The sequence below is a fragment of the Penicillium samsonianum genome, assembly GCF_028829775.1.
Source record: "Penicillium samsonianum strain IBT 33392 chromosome Unknown utg000006l_segment0_segment0, whole genome shotgun sequence".
NCBI classification, from domain to species: Eukaryota; Fungi; Ascomycota; class Eurotiomycetes; order Eurotiales; family Aspergillaceae; genus Penicillium; species Penicillium samsonianum.
Window position 1 is genome coordinate 15,030 of NW_026643264.1, and position 20,043 is coordinate 35,072.

At 45.1% G+C, this 20,043-nt stretch overlaps 6 protein-coding genes across 6 annotated transcripts; 3 read left to right on the top strand and 3 right to left on the bottom strand.

Annotated features, from left to right (window-relative positions):
• Nucleotides 1–4,192: 4,192 nt before the first annotated feature.
• Nucleotides 4,193–4,447, top strand: N7471_010275 (uncharacterized protein; the record flags this gene model as incomplete). Its single annotated transcript, XM_057282994.1, has 1 exon — nucleotides 4,193–4,447. One exon carries the CDS (start codon nucleotides 4,193–4,195, stop codon nucleotides 4,445–4,447), a length of 255 nt encoding a protein of 84 aa, XP_057131973.1.
• Nucleotides 4,448–6,256: 1,809 nt separating this feature from the next.
• On the bottom strand, nucleotides 6,257–6,571 carry N7471_010276 (uncharacterized protein; the record flags this gene model as incomplete). The annotated part of the gene is made up of 1 exon (XM_057282995.1): nucleotides 6,257–6,571. One exon carries the CDS (start codon nucleotides 6,569–6,571, stop codon nucleotides 6,257–6,259), a length of 315 nt encoding a protein of 104 aa, XP_057131974.1.
• Nucleotides 6,572–7,359: 788 nt separating this feature from the next.
• N7471_010277 (uncharacterized protein) lies at nucleotides 7,360–8,265 on the bottom strand (the record flags this gene model as incomplete). The annotated part of the gene is made up of 1 exon (XM_057282996.1): nucleotides 7,360–8,265. The coding sequence occupies one exon, from the start codon at nucleotides 8,263–8,265 to the stop codon at nucleotides 7,360–7,362; it is 906 nt and encodes a 301-aa protein (XP_057131975.1).
• Nucleotides 8,266–9,975: 1,710 nt separating this feature from the next.
• N7471_010278 (uncharacterized protein) lies at nucleotides 9,976–10,600 on the top strand (the record flags this gene model as incomplete). The annotated part of the gene is made up of 2 exons (XM_057282997.1): nucleotides 9,976–10,287; nucleotides 10,346–10,600. 2 exons carry the CDS (start codon nucleotides 9,976–9,978, stop codon nucleotides 10,598–10,600), a joined length of 567 nt encoding a protein of 188 aa, XP_057131976.1.
• A 2,659-nt stretch (nucleotides 10,601–13,259) lies between these two features.
• Nucleotides 13,260–13,442, top strand: N7471_010279 (uncharacterized protein; the record flags this gene model as incomplete). The annotated part of the gene is made up of 1 exon (XM_057282998.1): nucleotides 13,260–13,442. The coding sequence occupies one exon, from the start codon at nucleotides 13,260–13,262 to the stop codon at nucleotides 13,440–13,442; it is 183 nt and encodes a 60-aa protein (XP_057131977.1).
• A 4,145-nt stretch (nucleotides 13,443–17,587) lies between these two features.
• Nucleotides 17,588–19,104, bottom strand: N7471_010280 (uncharacterized protein; the record flags this gene model as incomplete). The annotated part of the gene is made up of 3 exons (XM_057282999.1): nucleotides 17,588–18,539; nucleotides 18,592–18,751; nucleotides 18,807–19,104. The coding sequence occupies 3 exons, from the start codon at nucleotides 19,102–19,104 to the stop codon at nucleotides 17,588–17,590; spliced, it is 1,410 nt and encodes a 469-aa protein (XP_057131978.1).
• Nucleotides 19,105–20,043: the final 939 nt, after the last annotated feature.

Genomic DNA, 20,043 nt, shown 5'->3' on the forward strand with positions numbered 1-20,043 from the left:
GCGCCAAGTTGAATATCTTCTCTGGATCACCCATCCCTTCTACCAATTTACCACTGTGCTTTCGCAGACGAAGGATGTCACTATCCACTTGGTATTTAGTATATACAACAAGCTGTTTACTCATCTTGAGCAATCGAAAGCACGGCTCCAACGGAAGAAAGTTCTATGGAAAAAGGTGATGCTTGATGCCCTTAGGGCTGCTGAAACCAAACTATCACAGTACTATGGTATGACTGATGATATGCATGGTGATCTTTATGCAATTGGTACTATCATGTCCCCACAGAACAAGCTCCAATTCTTTACAAGTAAAGATTGGAAGGATCCGGAGGTTAATTGGCGAGGTCGGTATCGGAAGAGTCTTGAAGATCGCCTTGAACCATATAAGCACCGTCTTGTACATGGAGAGGAGCCCAGAGCGGTGTCTTTAAACTCAGGACTATCCGAACTTGAGAAGATATGTGGGCAGGCACCACCTCTATCGGAAGCATCATACTAATGATGACGAACTAAGCCAGTATCTTAATAGTCGTGAGTACTCTGGACCCCCTTATTATATTATAACTAACCCTAAATATAGCCACTATTGCGACTGCGCCTCGTGTTTTTTGGAGAGAGAATGAGCGTGTGTTCCCCGCGCTTGCTGCCTTAGCGCGGGATATACTCACTATTCCAGCTACTGGAGCTGGAGTTGAGCGACTTTTTAACTCTGCGCGCGATGTATGTCACTACCGTCGGGGTTCTTCTAAAACCATCGACCATTCAAGAGCTTATGATGTATATGTTTACATCAAAGTTTGAGATGGAGGATGAGGAGCGTCTACTATTAAATGAGTATCTCTCATTCCAAGAAATACAAGCGGAAGGCGAAGAACGCGAAAACGGTATAAACGATCTAGAACCGATTAGTGATAATGAGGAGGATGATATTGTGGTAGTGGAGATACCACAGCCAAGTGCGGTTGTATTGGGAAAACGGCGGAGAAGTGTCGTATCTGTTAACGAGGACGATGGAAATGGCGAGGATGAGGGTATTGAAGAAGATGATATTGAGAACGATATAGATCTTCCAGTTTACCGTACAACTGGAAGGGCGCGAGTGCGCTCAGTACGTCTAAATGGTTATGATACAACGATGAGATAGTCATTTTACAATTGGAATGCCCTCATTTTCTCTAAATTCAACTGTAAAGAAAATAGAAATCAGAAGCTACAAGATGGAAAGTGAAAAACACAAGAATAATCAAAAATACAGACCAAGTCTTCATAATTAATGCAACTGCCAAGAATTAGGTGTTTGTCCTGTTTGTGGACCCGAAACAAGTCTGCGGGTGACCCGTACCAATTCCCTGGCCCTCCGAGTTCTACCCGCGAGTCCTAGGTAAGGACTCGAAACCCGCAAAATGCGGGTTGAGGGTCGGGTCGGTTCCGAGTCCATGCGGGTGAGGACGAGGTCTACACCCAATGAAACATTCACACAAGAAGATTGGGAGAATGATATTCTCCAGTTTATTACCCTTAACCGACTCCCATTCCATCTCGTCGAGCACCATACTTTTCGAAAATTGATATCCAGAGCCCGAGCTAGCCCAAGCGAGCCAAAGATACCCTCTGCCGATACTTTTCGTCGACGATTGAGGAGCCAAGTCAGGGAACGACAACAATTTATCCTCAAAATGCTTCCAGAAAATTCAAAGATATCAATTGCACTAGATTGTTGGACATCTCCATTTGGACAGGCATTTATAGCTATTACTGGCTATTTCATCGATATAGATTGGGTGTACCGAGAGGTGCTTCTTGATTTCAAACCTCTTCATGGCGCTCATACTGGCGCTAACATGAGTAGCATGCTATTACAGACCCTTGTTGATCATGATATCCAAGATCGAATTTTTGGATTAACAGCAGACAATGCATCAAACAACAGAACACTGGTTGATTCTCTACAGCAGGCTTTACCTCCTGATGTTAATATCATCCGGACCCCTTGTCTTGCACATGTGATCCAATTAAGCTTGAAACAGCTTCTTGATTGTCTCAAAGCTGCTCCACTCACTGACACCACTGAGACTAAGTGGACTGAGAGTCAATCTATATTAGCTAAGGCGAATGCACAAACCAAGAATCGGGGAATCTCCCATACCTTAAACAAGGTCCGATATCTTGCAGTCTTTATCCGGGCAAGTCCACAGCGCCGGGATGCATTTTTAAAGATCCAAAAACATGAGCTAGGACTTATGCCAATTCAGGATGTGCGAACTCGGTGGAATTCAACATATCTGATGCTTCGCCGGGCAAAAAGACGTCGTGACTATTTTGGGCCCTTTTGTGCAGATTATAGTTGTGATTATATGGCATTAAACAATGAAGAATGGCGTCAAATCGACTATCTTCTTTGCATCACTAAGCCATTCTTTGATTATACACTTGCTCTTTCAAAGACTCGAGATGTAACTGCACATCTTGTGTTCCGGATCTATAATGCAATTTTTGAGCATTTGGAGAAGTCTATATCCCAGCTAAAGCGGAAGCGTGTTATGTGGAAACAGCAAATGCTCTCGTCCCTTGAAGCAGGCCGACAAAAGCTTGATGAATATTACTCGCAGACGGATGAAGTTCGGGGGCATATCTATGCAATTGCTACTATGTTAGCTCCTGATAGCAGATTCCAATTCTTTCTGTCAGACGATTGGGACAAAGAATGGCGTGATATATATCGTATCTCATTTCGAGATGCATTGTTTCCTTACCAACAGCATCTTGCTAGTTCTCAGCACCCTAAAGACTCCTCTACAGGAGTAAGGCAAAATTCATCACTGCAAAACTTGCTTAATGGCCAAAAGTCTAAAGCAAAGCTAGTTCGAGATGAAATCACTCAATATCTTGACGGTGGTATGTATGAACTTCATTTAGTATAATGTTGTTGATACTAATTATTTTAGATGTTACTGATTCTGAGCCTCTTTCCTTCTGGAGAGAGCACCAAGCCCGTTTCCCAGCAATCACTTTACTTGCACGAGATATTCTCTCAATTCCAGCTACAGGTGCTGGTGTGGAGAGACTATTTAACACTGCTCGTGATATCTGTTATTATCGCCGTGGTTGTATGAAGTCCGAAACAATCCAAGAGCTTATGATGTATCTTTGTACATCCAAATTCGAGCTTGAGATTCAAGAGGCAAAAGAGCTTGAAAAGTTCTTCTCTTTGGATGAGATTGAAGCATTAAGGGAGGAGAAGGATGAGAGATCTGAGGATGTTGAATCGGATAGTATTAGCGATACTGAAGAGCAAGCTATAGCAGATTCTGAGGATCTTATTGATGTGATTACTGATAATGATGTTGATGGTAATCATGTCTCTGCTAATACTCATGCTGTTGAGCTACCACTACCAGAGCTTGGTCCGCGGATACGTACTTCTGGGAGGAAGAGAAAGATCACTTTAGATGATGAATTTGAGAGCTACTAGCAGATAGTGATATATAATAAATCAGAATGTGTTATATTTGGTTAATTACTGTTTTAATTTACGTGAAAACTAAAATTTGTAAATGAATTACCCAAGATTCGAGGCAAAAGATGCATAAATTATGAACTACAGGAAAATCAGTATGTTTGCACTATTTGTTAATTGATAGGCCCCCATTGGGGGCCCACGATGGGCCGTAGGCCCAAAAAAAAAGCCCAAAGCCCATTGTGGGCTCAAGAATCGGGCCCAAGCCCAACCCATTCGTAGGTTGGGTTGGGTTGGTCTTTGGGCTTTGTGGGCTTTGCGGAAGCCTACTTGACGACAATGCCGATTCCCGAGACCTTTCTCCTCATCCAACAGCTACGGACCCCGGTAGAACGTCTGCTAGTCCCTCACTCAATGAAGCACTCGGCGAAGCACTCGGTGAGCTGCTCGATGAACCATTAAACGAACCACTCAGCAAACCACTCAGCGAGCCACTCAGCGAACCACTTACCCCAAGGCCACACTCGCCGATCCGGTCACCACCAATTATAGCTCAATAGTCTCGAGCGGTCTTAACCACCCTATCCGACTACCAACTAGCCCCAAAGCCCCTTGCGGAGTGCTTAGTGCAACAACTTGTCCAGCATCACGGCTGTGAAGCTATAGACCATCAACCTCCGCCTCCAGGGCCCCACGAGGTCTCCCTCTCCACCATGACCGGCTGGACATGTCCTGATGTGCTCAGCAAGCAAGAGATTGCCCACGTCGACCCAATGGGAAGCGCTCCTCCCGGCTCATTATCGGCGTCATCTGTACACCGGAATCTCCGCCCGTGGTCCTGACCCCGTCGACGGATCTTCGCAGCCACCGACGATCAACCTCTGTCCTGACGCAGTGTCCGACGAGGGTACGCTGCAGACCTACTTTGACATCGATAGCGCCGGTGGCCTTGCTCGTAGTCTTGCGGGTGCTCGCGGCGGCATTCAATAGAGGGCCGCCCGTCCGGCTATGAGCAACCTCCAAAGCTCCCTATCCCACGGGGGCAGCTGTAGTCTGCTAGACTGTAAGTGAAACTCTATTTTTTACTATGGGAGAAAAAAGTGGGTCCCGCTTGACTGCAGGTGAACTTCCTCGCTAGACTGCCGAGGTCTAATGGCCTCGGATTGGTCTAAAGTTTTGGGAGATTAAACCAGTATATCTGAAATTGCCCCTATTTGCTTCGGAGATTGCATAGCCCTCTAGTTGTCGAGAAAATGCCGATTGAAATTCAAGATGTTTTGATGGGGTGTGGGAATCTGGGGATGCGACCGAGGCCTTAGGCACCACTTCAGGGTTCATGATAAACCGTATGACCTCAATCATCTCAGTGTACAAGCATCAGGGTAGTTAGTAAATTTTTTGGGGGTTGATACAGTGACGGGTCATAAGTACAGTAAAACCGGTTTAGTACGATATAGTTGGTTTGGCTATTTTCCATCGTACTAACTAGGTATCGCACTATAGTAACATATATATATATATTTCAGGTTTACATACAGAAATAGCCCCTAATATCCCTCTGTTTTTGTGCATTTAATCTCCTATCCTGTATTAACCTCTGGTGTTTATACAGGCTAGTTATAAACTGCGTTTCGCCCCGATCCTGCTGCTCTTTATATAAACGAAGCGTCTCCAATGCATGAATGGCATCATTTATCGGAACCAGGGGGGTTTCAGGTATGGTTTCTGCATCTGTATCTTCACCATTATCATCATCTCTGGTGAACTGGGCTAGCACTATATCATCTATAGTCTCAATGCCATCGTGCACCACCTCATCCATAGGATTAAGGAAGTTCTCAATGCTCATTGGGTCTAGTAATATAGGCCTTAGCCTAGCCAAACCAGCATTAAGTTCATTCATTAGCTGCTGCTGTATTCGATAGTCTTCGCCCTTCTCTGTTAATGCCTTATTAAAGCAATTTGCAATAGTTTGAGCGGAAACATCAAATTGCCAGGCCTGAATCCCCCATTTTAATGCCTCAAGCGTATTCATAGATTGAATGGGATCAGGGCCTGCGTCAAATTCAGCCACCATAAACCTTACCCACTGGCGTTTCCAGTAGGCCTTCCAGGTTCTGATGATACCCTGATCTAATGGTTGAAACCGGCTCGTTGAATTAGCCGGAAGGCAGATGATCAAGGTGTCTTGAAATGGTAAAAGACTATTATTAATGGTCTTTACTGCGGATTCATGCGCATAGAAATTGTCCATAAGAAGCACCACCTTGCGATTAACCATCTGGCTATCAAACCATCAAAGCCATTCTTCAAAGATCTTACCAACCATCCATGCTTTTGTATTCGATCTCCATTAAAGATTAAAGTTATTAATATTGATGTGAGCGGCAGGAAAGGCGCGGAGTTTTTGAGCCGCTCCAATAAACCACGGAATCAATTTCTCAGAACCGTCGGAGTTACAGCAAAATAATGCTGTGATTCTTGATTTCTGTTGCTTTTTCCCCGATAGTTTCTTAGTAGCAAGGCTTTGATCAGGGGTTCGTCTCCAATAAAGTCCAGTCTCATCACAATTAAAGATATCTCGTGGATGATATACCTCGAGTGCTTGCTGGATAGGAATCATTGTCTCACTTGCGGACTCCGGTTTTCCATCTTCACCAGCATATAGCCGATTCCGAATTGATTCCCGACTTTGGAAGGCGTCTAGCCAACCATTACTGAATGTTGGCATGGAATGACCTTCGTATGTTGGTATCTGGGTCCAGAAGAACCGTGCTTTTGCCCGAATAACGCCTTGTGTTATTGGGATCTTCTTTTGTGCGAAAACGATCTAATGTATGAGTGCGGCTTCGAGGTCTGGCCACTTCGCAGTACGGCACCGCAGTACGGCACCGCAGTACGGCACCGCTTCGCATTTATCGTATGCTCGGTCGGATCGGTATCGAGATGTCGATATTTAGGGGAGAGGATAGCGGATAGGGTAGACTGGGTAGGTCGATGGTAATAGGTCTCATTAAACCAGTGAGCAAGCTGGGCTTGGGTAGTCAAAGGTTGCTTGCGGTGCTGCTCTCTGAGAGCGATCTTTTGCTGGTTCGTGATGGCTTGACGGGGCATTTTAATTGGTTGTAATGGGTTGAATATTAAGTAATTAGGTGAATAATGATCTGGATAGTACGATAAATGTAAGGGGGGCCTGGAAAAGTTGCGATATTTGGATGTGAAACTGAATTTTTCGGTGAGAAATTATCGCACTAACTAGGATATAGCACTAACCCAGGATCGTACTAAATAGGGTTTACTGTATACACTTCTACACCTCCCTGAATTAATTTCCTGGATTGACATCCCAGTTCTCTTTGTATGCCCTGGTTGGTATGAAGCGGAATTACGAGTGCTGAATCGACCCGTATGCCAGAAGAGCATACTGCCTTGAGCGTTCCCCTCTTCAATACATAACTATTCGGAAAAAAACACCCGGCGATATCGGTTTTATAGGGCCGCTCTCGGCCAATAAGAGCTTGTAAAAATCTTAGAGGTGGAACGTCTAGAATAGAGTTAGGCATTTGAACCAAACCTTCCTATCTAGTTTAATAACTTCTAACCGTTGCCACAAATTTATACAAAATAGATAAAAGTAATTGGCCTTCACATACGAGTAGTGGAAGTAAGCTAGTATATATAAAAAAATTTATAATATATATGAATACTATATTATTGACGTTCGAATTTGTACCCACCTTCGCCATATAGAATGGTAGTTTTGAAGATATTTCGCACGAGCAGGGTCCTGTTTAACGATCAAGATGGATCCTAGACGAGATACGGCTTTGACGGCGATCTGTTCCATGACTGTTGATATATGATTTTACATCCTAGTCTCACACAGCAGTTTCACCACTGCTTCATGGCCCCCGCTCGTGGGCGAGGGACAATGGTGTCCGGCCGCGCTGGTCTTTCACATCCACCTCCGCTCGCCTAGTCTCAAGCAGTATTTTCACCACTGCTTCATGGCCGTCCTTAGCGGCTTGGGACAATAGTGTCCGACCGTAAGAGTCTTTCACATCTACCTCCGCTCGCCCAGTCTCAAGCAGTATTTTCACCACGGCTTCATGCTCGTACTCGGCGGCGAGGGACAATGGTGTCCGACCGCGATTGTCTTTCACATCCACCTCCGCTCGCACAGTCTCAAGCAGTATTTTCACCACTGCTTCATGGCCGTGCTCGGCGGCAAGAGACAGTGGTGTCTGACCGCGATTGTCTTTCACATCCACCTCCGCTCGCACAGTCTCAAGCAGTATTTTCACCACTGCTTCATGGCCTTGCTCGGCGGCAAGAGACAGTGGTGTCTGACCGCGATTGTCTTTCACATCCACCTCCGCTCGCCCAGTCTCAAGCAGCATTTTCACCACGGCTTCATGCCCGTGCTCGGCGGCACGAGACAGTGGTGTCTGACCGTAAGAGTCTTTCACATTCACCTCCGCTCGCCCAGTCTCAAGCAGTATTTTCACCACGGCTTTATGCCCGTGCTTGGCGGCGAGGGACAGTGGTGTCCGACCGTCAAAGTCTTTTATATTGATGATGTCTGCCTTTTGTCCGTAGGTTGCAAGATAAGCTGTTTTTGGATTCCCATTTCTGGCAGCCCAAAATAAAGCTGCCCTATTCGTCTGTGAGTCCCTCTTATATAATAGGGGAGTGACAGTTGAGTTAAAGTAGCGACAAGTTCGAGATAAATAATTGATATCTCTAACCGTTTCAAGATGTTGTACAACCATGAATAATAATTCATTTGGTACGTGGCTAAGACCCATCCTGAAAGTTCGCTAACGAGCTTTTCATATGTGATGGGACAGCGAAAGAAACAAAAAATTTTAAGTTAGCTGAATTTTCTTGTTCAGGAATAACCAACGGGGGCAATGTAGTTCAACTAATGCAAAACAAAGGATAGAAAGGTAGGGTCCGAGGTCAAGAGTTATATTCAGGGGAGACGCTATGCTGAGTCAGTTCAATCCCTGCCCTCAGCTGAACTCAGCCCCAATCAAACCCCTCTATCCCACGGGGGTACCTACAGTCTGGCTGTAGTCTGCAGCCAAATCTGGTTGATTTAGCTATTCTTACGTGATGCTCCCTCTTACATAAATTACATAAATATAATAAATATAATAAAGTGATTGGAGTCCACCAAAAACCCGGATGAATACACTGTGGAATATATAGCGAGTATTGAAACATAGGAAAGCAACTCCCAGTACGATCCAACACCTGGTTGGTTCATCCAAGAGCTTGATTTTGAGGTTATTGGTTTGTTAGACAACTGGTTCAGTACTTCTTATGATTACATAATATTTTACGTAACTAACGTTGGTATAGCTAGGCTGCGGCATATCGTACGATAACGATAATGACCCATTATCGTTATCCGCAAATTGCGGATTGCGGATAATCGATCATTATCATCATCGTCGTTGCAGATATCCGCGGATATCTAAACGATAGTTTGGATATCAGCAAACTATCCGCACTAGCATAATGTCCGCTAATATATCCTATTCTGGACCATCAGGTGATACTTATGAAGCTGACAAAACACTGTTTTACATCTGAATCTTTGCATGTTTGGTCATAACAGTACTCATCCCCTATTTCCTTCACTTCTTCTGGGAAATAATAAGAAACAGTATTGTAATCGTTAATAAATCTTTTCTGAATAAACAATTGGTTTTGGTTTATAGCGAGCCAGTTGTAGTCGCCTGTAATTTTATAAAATTAATTAATGGGTGGTGGTTTGGCAGATATATATATTTGATGCCGAAGGAATATAGTACATTTCCCTGTAAAGTCTTAATTCAATATCCAGATCCACCAATAGTATAGTTTTGATCCTGAAAATAGTATGGATAGATTCGCTAGTTCGCAGTTCATCTATATGTTCATTTTACTCAGCATGTTTACATACCAAAGTAAGGCGCAATTTAGATTTGAAGTTTGGAACTGGCGGACTTGGCATTTTTTTTGGTGTTGGTGACACGCGGATAACTCTTGGATAATCCGAAGATAGTCGGCGGATCATCGGCGGATTATCGTCAATTATCGTCTGAATCTCCACATAGGCTTAATACATACCCAATTAGCATCGAGTATTATCGTGAGCACGTCGACATCGCGGGCGCACACGTTTGCCTACGCACCAATTTTCCCGCTAAATTCCTAGTAAGTCTCTTCCTGGTATACTCGATCGTTCTACACTTGGTGCCTGGTCCTCTACTCGTCATGTCTTATTCCCAAGTATCAAGGAGCCAATATGAGGCATCTCAGTACGCCAATTCATTCATCGATTCAGAATTTCCACAATCAGACGAATCCTCAGACGCGCTAAGCAGTTAGAGCATAGCACAATCGACTCCTGTCTCAGACACTCCCCCTCCCCCTCGATATCCTCGTGCCCCCGAATTACTACAGCGCGTCGGCAAACTCTTTCAACCATCTATATTCTCTACAACTGCGACAAAACCGATCCAATGATGGAGACGTCTCGGATACAGTTTGTACAATGGTGGCTAATGACTGAGTTTGGCAGCAAGAAAGAACTGCAGAAATCGATTAGATGGGATACTATACAGAAAAAGTCTGATGTTTGGAGCTCATTTGATCAGGTTGCAAATGCGCGGACTGGCGAGCCTAAGGTTATGTGCAACCGCTGTCAAAGTGTGGTTGTTCACCCAAGGTTCAATCGTTCTGGTCCCTCTCCCATGAAAAACCATCTTAATAGTGCGTACTGCTCTCAGCCGCGGAAGACTACAAAGCAAAGCATAGATCAGCTTCTCCGAGAGATGGTAAGTCTATCCTAGATCTAATCTATATTGTACACTAATTTTCCTTATCTCTACCTAGCCGCGTCAATCAACAAGCACGGAATTCAGCCAGACAACCCTCCAGAAGAAGATCCTCAAGTTTATCACGACTGCCCGTCTCCCATTCCGCACTGTTGAGCACCCAGAGTTCAAAGAGCTTCTGCAATACACCAGGCTCGCCAAATCAGAGCTCAATATCCCGTCCACCCGCAGTTTAACACGTCTTTTGGATAGTGAAGTCCAGGAACAGCAACAGAGCGTGCTCACCTGGAAGCTCTCTCTCTATCGCACTTGATTGCTGGACCTCTCCGTTTGGCCAGGCATTTATGGCAATCACTGGATACTTCCTCGACCGGGACTGGAATTACTGTGAAGTTCTTCTTGGATTTGAGCATATCCAGGGATCACATACTGGGACTCAGCTAAGCGAGACTGTTATCCGAATCTTCCAAGAGCATGGTATTACCGACCGAGTATTATCAATCACAACTGATAATGCATCAAACAACAACACAATGATTCAAGGCGTTCAAGAGATGGTTCAGTCCCAGGCTCTTCACAATACCTCTGTTTTCCGAGTACCATGCATTGTGCACGTTATACAACTTAGCCTAAAAGACCTCCTTGGAAAGATCAAAGCGAACCCAAAGAATGCAGAGGCCGAGTCAGAGTGGTCAGATGAACGTACGAAGTCGCTACAGTCCGCTCCAGATCACGCTTCAGGGAATATCGTGGCTACTTTGAAGAAGGTAAATGTATCATGTTATATTCCGAGGATATAATTGCTAAAATATTGTAGATTCGAGAGCTCGCTGTATTCATTACCGCCAGTCCTCAGCGCCGAGAGGCTTTCCGGGCGCTTCAAACAACAGAGCCCAAGCTTCTACCGATTCAAGATGTTCGTACACGCTGGAATTCTACTTTCTTGATGCTCGAACGTGCCAAGAAACTACAGCGAGTCTTCAACCAGTACTGTTCAACCCACCAATACGTTCAGTTTCAGCTCGGTCAAGAGGAATGGCGCCAAGTGGAGTATCTCCTTTTGGTCACAAAGCCTTTCTTTCATTACACCAAAATCTTGTCCAAGACTCAAGATGTTACTGTTCATTCGATCTTCAGCATATATAAGGAGCTCTTTAGCCATCTTGATGGTGTTGCGGAGTTACTAGAACGCAAGACTGTCCCTTGGAAAAAGAGAATGCTTCAGGCACTACAGGCAGCGAAACAGAAACTCTCAAAGTACTACGGAGCGACCGACAGTGAATCATTTGGCACAGTTTATGCAATTGCAACTATTCTGTGTCCATCGAAGAAGCTTCGGTTCTTTGAAGGCGATAACTGGAAAGGGAAAAACGAGAGGGGCGAAGATATTAATTGGATGGAGATCTATCGGGATAAACTAGTGAAGGAATTTGACCAATATCAACAACGCATTACTCGCCACAAGGAGCCCTCTCAAGCCCAAGTCGCTCAAGAAGGGGATGAAGAGGAGCTTGATCTTATAATGGATTTGCACGCTACTTTACAAAGTGAAATCGACCGACCGGAGGATGAGATCACACGATATCTTGCACAGGGTTTGTATACTTCCCTGCTTTATTATACGGCTTTCCAGCTAATTTATCCAATAGGTCTTACCAAAGGAAAGCCAAGGGTGTTCTGGAAGGAACATGAGCATGAATATCCAGTGCTTGCAGCGATGGCACGGGATAATCTGGCAACACCGGCTAGTGGCGCTGGTGTTGAGCGGCTCTTCAATTGTGCTCGTGATGTCTGTCACTATCGCCGGGGGCAGCTTAAACCAGAAACAATCAGGTCTCTAATGCTTCATTTGTTCGCATCGAAGTTCGAGCTTCAACAAACCGAGCTCGAGATGATCAAGGAGTATCTCTCTAGTGGAGAGGCTGCCATACTCGATCAAACATGGAAGCCAACTCCGTCGCTTAACGATATCGAGCCAATCAGTGAAAACGAAGAAGATGGTAACCATGCGGAGGATGGATCGGATGATTCAGAAAATGATCTGGGAGATAATCATACAGTTGAGCACGCGACTCCTACACCGGTTACAACGCAGGGCAAGCAACCACGGCGCAAGAGGCTTCATAGTGCCGTTGAGCCTCAGGATGATGGTGATAATGATCTCCCGCTTCCTGAAATGCCAACTGAAGGGTCCACGCAGGGGAGATCGGGGAGGAGGATTCGGAAGAAGCCAAAGCAGCCAGATGGATTTGAATTTGATAACCTGTAATATAATCTTGAATAATTGAATGCTGTTGCAATAAAGCGAGGCAAAGTAGACTAATTTGGAGAAAAGATCGTAGGCCACTCATTCGCATGACGAATATACAATCAATTACACATTCAATACTCCAAAAAATACTGGAGAAAATGCATAATTTATGCAAACTCGATCAGGTCACGAGTCCTAGCATGTTTGCAATATTTGTTATCGTACGATAATCCGCGGATATCAGCAAATGAAAATATAATTATCGTATCGTATCGTTGCGGATAATTCGATAATGAATTTATATCGTTATCCGCAATTTACGGATACGATAATCGATTATCTGCCGATAATTTGGATAGTGCCGCAGCCTAGCCATGGGTCGTACATAGAACCACCCGGCAATCCGAGAGAACTTTGAGATACGGCGGCAGCGAACGGCGGTCGTTCTCGATAACCGACTCCTGAATGGATTCGGTGGCGCTTGGGCTGGGCTGTGACATAGCTATAGAACATTAAAATCGATTAATGCAGACCTACAACCCCAGAATATCGTGAATTTCAGCGTGGGTTCTCCTGATTTTCAGCGGGCACTAGTCTACTTAGGGCCTAGCGCCGGCAGCGACTTAAGTTTCTGACTGCTGAAGCTCCCCACATCTTCTCCACCTTCTACAAATAGAATGTTTTATTGGCTACCCGCGACTCAACTCTGTTCGTTAGGCATATGCTCGGGGCAGTAGGGGTGCACTGGCGGATTATCAGGCGACTCGATGCTAACCACGAGCCGGACGATGCAGCTATCAATGAAAGGCTGCATAAATGGGTAGAGGAGAAGATCAGCGCTGCTGGGCTCAAAACCCTCGACTGGCTGGGTGGGTATAAACTCAATGAAGCCGAAGGGATCTAAGCAAGATGAATTTGTACGACTTCCAATATCATGCCCCTTGCTTCTTTCTGTATACAGGAGACTGCAGTCAATTGTTGTAAGCTATGAGGAAGGCAACATCCAGCGTTGTAAGTCCTACGACGCTCGATATCCTAGTACAGTCAAATTACCATGATACCTTCTGATACCAATATCGTGGAGAAGGCTTAGTAGCAGTGAGTGGTAAGTGGATTATGAAGGTGGATTCTGAATGTTGTGGTAAATTTACCTATGCTTCCCTTGTGCAATATATATATTCATGATAAGTTTGTCGGAAGACTACAATTGTACGGTCGGAGACAGGAATTTTCCACTACATCACCGCCCCCGGTGCTAGAGAACTGTAATTTGGCAAAAATAGTACTAAACTCGTAATGATTCATTGTGATGCCTCAAAATTCAAAAATAGGAACTGGAAAGTTTAGCAGAGGGATTGTGAATAACAGCGTTGGTTTTCCTGAATAACAGCGTGCGCTAGTCGGTTTTCTGCCTAGCTCCCGCACTCTTAACTATGTAGGGTTTGAGAATCACGCTGTTATTCAACGTGGAATAGTTATAGAGTCTCGTCAAAGTTATAAACGTCATCAGGGTCGATTCCAAATTGAAGGATCGTTTTTTGAACCAAATCAAACCACTCCCTAATGATTTTCGGGTCTTCACATTTCACGCGCTCGTAGTTATACCGTTTCGAGAATCGGGAGGAGAGAAGAGGGTGCCTTTTAACAAAATTCGTAACCCAATTTTCGCCGACCGAAGTAACCGGGGTGGTTCCACGTTGTTGAAGAAGAAGATTAGCCATCTCTCGAACTATAGAAGGCCGGGGCGCTGATCCACGAGAATCTATAGAGAGTATCCATTTTTGAAGTGATTCCTCTTCAGTTGCAGTCAATTTATGTGAATTGGCGCGAGAAATCGCGCGGTGTTGCATTCCATTAATTCGGTTGCGGAGAGTTGTACGCGGGACGTTAAAGGTACGCGCAGCAAGAGAAATAGAGCTGATATCTCCATTTTTAAAAGCCTGGATAGCTAACAAAAGCCTACCCTCTTGCTCTATTGAATTTCTAGAGGATTGAGAGCGAATTGGTGGCATGGTGGGTGGTTGAAGAAGCAGGGTTTAAATTAACTGACGCGTTTTGGTTGGGGTGGCCACTCGCTTGTAGTGGCCACTCGCTTGTGAAATACGAATACATCTCTTATGTTACATAAGTGTTTTTTAAATCTAGTCTCTATTCCTCCACATTAGATATCCAAAATTGATCTTAGTAGCAAATCAATTAAACCAGACTTCTATTATTTATTAATACTCTTATTTACCATTTAGCTAGTGGGAGCGTTGAGAGAAAAGAAAGTGTTGGGTGTATGTACCTTTTGTATGAACATGCTATATAAAAGATACCTAATTTTCACAATTTCTGTTGTCTGGGAAATTTCTGTTTAGTGGAACAGACCCAACCTGAGTAAGGTTGGGCTGGTAAGACGGATAGGGGCCACGCGCAATCTGATGGGTTCCGTCAATCGTTTTGATCGGAAATCAACCTGTCTATTTCTACAAATACCGCGGGGATTATTCTCGGTGGTGCAGCTGTGTCCCTGAACTACCCCGCCCTCATCACAACAGGCCCTAAAGAATTGGATCGCAGTTTATTTCTTCGTTCCAGTACACTGGCATCGTTAATCTATATCGAGAACTGTGCTCTCTATGAACTTAAAGCTTATACTAGCAAACCGAACGTTTAAGATATCAAGACCCCTTAGGTGACAGGTAAAGTTGTCTCTCATTGTACTGAAAATAAGCGTGTAGTTTCACGTAACAGGCTCTTGGGCAATGAGCACGCAGGAATAGCAAATCGGGCTCAGGCGCTCATCTCAATAAACACGACCGTATAGACATGCCTCGCATCTCCTTGTATCAATAAATTTGGCGTAGTTGTCGTAACGCTAGGGTCACCTCAAGATCGGCAGCATCTTTTCGCCCAAACAGCTGGAATCCCACAAGCAATCTTTTCAGCCAGCTTTCCTGGCTCAGAGCGAGCCTAGCAATACTATAATTGCTATTTGACTTGAACAAGCTGACCGATCTGATTAAGCTCGGTTTTAGCCTTTCGATCATAAAATCATCCAACAAGCCCTCTTCTTCGATCAAAAAGATTGTTAGGAGAATGTAGATCATCCTAGAGGAAATGGGTATATTAAAAGTTTCCGCTGCAATCCTCAGTCTGGAGTCGACTATCATCGAAGAACGCGGACTCTGTCTTTGCCCATCCATGTCGACGCCAAGAGTAAGATATTGTAACCCTCGAATTAGTTGCCGTCGCATGTCGCTGAGTCGTTGGAAAGGAGTGCCGGCGAGACAGGCCATGCAATTGCACGCAAAGCCCAAGGCTTCGTGACGTTCATATCTGGTTCTGCATTCGAAATCTGTGTTATAACAAAAGGTGACCTCTTCACCGACGTCTATGTCTCGAGTCGCAAAAGCTGAAATAATGTCCCCGCTAGTAGTGGGGATTTTTGAATTTGGTGTACAAGAATGGTTGAGGCGGGAGTGAAGAGGAAATAAGCCATGAGCTGGAAGCTTGTTGGGGTCTGACGTTACGATGCCAAAAGAGTTCTCGGCGAAGGCTGCATTCAAGCTTCTAAAAAGCCTCGACCCATTGTCCCGAAGGAGTAGGAATTCTGCTTTCTGACTGGGTAGCAATCTCTGAAAGGACATTGCGACGTGCTCTTCCGTGATGTCGGTATGCGGCCTTGGGATAATGAAGAGTGGCTTTTCGCTCAAAATTCGAGATCCTCGCTCAATGTGTCTTGTGGCGAAAGCACCCCATCCTTTGCCGGGCGAGGGTCGTAGCTCTAATGGTGTATTACTGGGTATTTGAAGCTGGTGGTATGCTTGCACAGAGAGTTTATTAGCCTCACTATCAGGCTACGGAAAGGGTGACCAACGGTGACTGGAAGAACCTGCGCCAGGTGTTGACATTTCGAGGATGAGACTGGACTGGAGTGGGTTTTTGGTAGCTTGGGTACAATAAATACCAGGAGTGGCGTCGTGAGTCACGGTGCACTATGAACTTCTCTAGCCCATAGCTTAGTGTGACAGGTCACCTTTAGAAAGCCCTTTGTGGAAGTCAAGACGCCGATGCATTATTTCTGACACGTCGTGCAGCGGAGAAGCTGTGCCCGCCACCTCCTTTTTCTCTGTCCACAATCTCTCCACGTCAAAGCTCTCACACTGCGATGGAAAACCCCGCGACAGACTCGGTGAATAGGTTCTTGGAGACGTCTAATAAATATGCTATGTCTTCAAGCCACGGAACCTGGCTTGCTTCGACGACTTCATCGGTGGTCATGCATGCATTCTGGGGAAAGTCTCTAGCACGGCACCTGCAGAAACCCTATTTGTAAATTGTGATACGTCGTGCCGCGGAGAACGCGACCTAGCAAATAAAATTAACACTGATCAATTACAGTTTGACAGAAGCGGGGGTGGGCAGGCATGCATTTAGGCCGCAAGTTTTGGTCTGATACACGTAATAAACCAAATCCTCAAACCCAGCAAGCTTCGAAGAGACGTGAGCTCACGTCAACTTCCCTATTCCCTATGAGAGACAAACGAGTCTCACTACTCAAATATCGTACCCCTCACGGTTCCAGCATGGCTCAGTCAGACAAGTGTCTTCCATGGCCGCCTAAGCCACTACTCTAATCGAACTCTCTCTCTCAGTATAGAATGTAATTTGGCATCGTCAAAGTGAGAAAAGCAGATCAGTTGATAGGCCCAGGACTGCAAATTCCAATTGAAGAGAAAACAGAAGAGAAGAACGGAAGGCGCTCATCTCGTATTTATCTACATTCGTGAGTTACCTATTCAGGTACCGGATCTCCCGTAATATTTCATAATAATCAGCTGCCTTCTGATTCTATGTTTGATTTAAAACAAAAGCTTTTATTTATAACCTAATAAAGGCATAGTGGGCTGACGATAGTGAACCAATCGGGGGCTCCGTTTGAACGAGGAGGCCCACTCCCACAGAGACGGCCCTAGTCACTCGAGTAGGATCAACTCGTTGCCCTTCCCCCCCCCCCCAAAGTCGTTCACACACAGTCCACGGCCATTCTCGTTCCGAAACCACCTAAGCGAAATCCTGCATTTCCTTAAGTCTCAAGATAAACGGCTCAGCAACCCGATCAATATACTTATAGAACATATATGCCAATTGAACGTCCTCTATCGCGATAGATGGCGGGAATCCAAGTTGACTCCTGAAGATAACCCGTACAATCTCGGAGACTGAATCGTAAAGGACGACTGTATTGCTTGGCATTTCTCGTTCCAATTCTAATCTCATCGTGTCGAAGATCTTCCCTGGTTGAGAAGAAAATTTGTTTTTCAGATCATTGGTCAACTTGAAGTCGTTCAGCGAAAATTCTCTCATGAGAAAATTGCTCTTGTACCGCTTCAATCTTAGGCATGCAATTTCCTCCGCAGTTTCCTCTCTAGGGATTACCCATCTCTCGTAGGAAATACCCCAGTCTTTGAGAGTGAGTGGTCGACAATTCCAGAACAGCATACTCTCATGCTTCGTGCAGAACGATTCAAGCTGGGGAGTGGGGCCCACGAGATTGGAGATCCGTAGATAAACGTAAATATGAGCTGTCATGGCGATCAGCGGGTTCCCTAAAAGTTGCATAAAGACCTCCTGCACTTGGACAACACTCCAAAGAGTAATGCTGCATAGTATAGAAGGTTCTCTTAGCCCTTGGACGATGGGCCTCAAGCGCTTGGCCTCTTGGATCACTTTATCAACCCCCTGGCACGTGAACTTCGGCGTCATAGGGTGGGACATGACATTGTGAAGGAAATCGAGTGCCTTGTAGGTATCTTCTTGAAGCTCATCAACACGTGACTTCTCGTTTCCTTCAACTGACTGGATAAGGCGTAATAAGCGAAGGCCCACACTGAAACGAAAGATATAAAAGTCCCGGTCCTTAAGCCCAGACCGGACCATCACGAATGAGTAAATGAAGTCACCAACGAAAATTGGTACAATGCTGCGGTCCATCTTGATCGCTACATCCATGACACTGTCGAGGTTCAGAACGGACCTCTAGCAATGTATCATGGAGTTTTGCATACCTGTTCCAGAGCGAATCCTTTTCACGTTCGAATATGATGTTTAGTCCCTCGTGGAACATATCATCTTTTCGCATTAGAAACTCTTCATTGAACCAATGCGGAGCGAGCAGTCGGGCTTGTTCTAAGGAAGAACTTATCTCGTTGTATATACAATTCGTAACTGCGGAGCCGAATCTGAATTAGTGGTTATTTTTTGGGGGTAGTCGTGAACTTACTTGCAGCAGCGGTGATGGGTCTGATCTCGTGTTTGAGCATGTCCTTCCATGTGCTAAGTATCTCGCTTAGATTACACTCAATCAAGGTGCAAAATAAATCGAATTCATCTTCATCGAGAGAATGCCCACCTCCGTGAGCTACTTTTTCTTCTGACAAAGAAGCCGACCGCTCGGTGTATTCCGACTCGGTATCGGTTGTTTCCTGCTCCTCGAGTTCCAAACACGCGAAGCGTTCGGCAACGATAGGGACGTGACCCTTGACCGTTAATTTTGGTGTTTGTTGAGGCGCTGTATTCATTTTTTTGACTTGCATATCCTTAGGGAGAAGGCCATTTAATTCGGAGAAGTAGTGCGCATGTGTATCGATGGATCTTCGGAGATACGAGGAGAGTCTCGTATTACCATGCTTAATTGCACGCTTTTGACGAATGGTGTATTCATTCCGAGATTTCTCTCGGGAAAGAAGAGCTTCCTTGAGAAGATATCTTATTTTGAACTTTGCCCCATCCTCGCAGTTGTTCAAGAACTGCTTGAGGCTTTGTACTAGCCCTGCTAAGTTGGTAGGTTTCGGCTGGTCCTGGCTCGTAAATACAAGGTCAAAAACTTCCTCTTCCTTGGACTTATAGTTGTTCCATAAAAAAAACAAAAAAGACATGTCGATGGATATGATAAGGCTAGGCGACTTTGGAATAGGAAATCAAGTGTGGCCAGATCAGCCGAACGGGGACGGGTTGAAGTTTTGTGTGATCTAAGGCGGTGTGATAATTGGCGGCGCTAGTAATCGACGAGGCTGTCATGCTCAGCCATATGCAAGCGCTACTTTTAGGGCGCCAGATGAAAAGTACAGTGAGTGGAAATAAGTAATTACATGCCGCAACCACTCACTTTAGATTACAAAATATTCTGCCGACCGAAAAAAACTCTCCATATATTATAATTACCTCTACTAAAACGGCACATATAGAAGCTTTAGCTTTAGGGGTCGGAGAGAAGAACACAGCATTTCGCTCGCGAAGAATAGCTTCGTATATGTTGAATACTAAAGTCGAAGACACGGTTGAGGCGGGGTAAAATACCCAGAAAATCATGTGACCATGGTACCAACCATTAGGCTTCCGCACGACCCAATTTGGGTCGAAAGCTAGACCTCCGCAGAGCCCATAAAGCCCAAAGCCCAACCCACTCCAACCCACTAATGGGCCGGGTTTTGGGCCCGTTCCTGAGGCCCATCGATGGG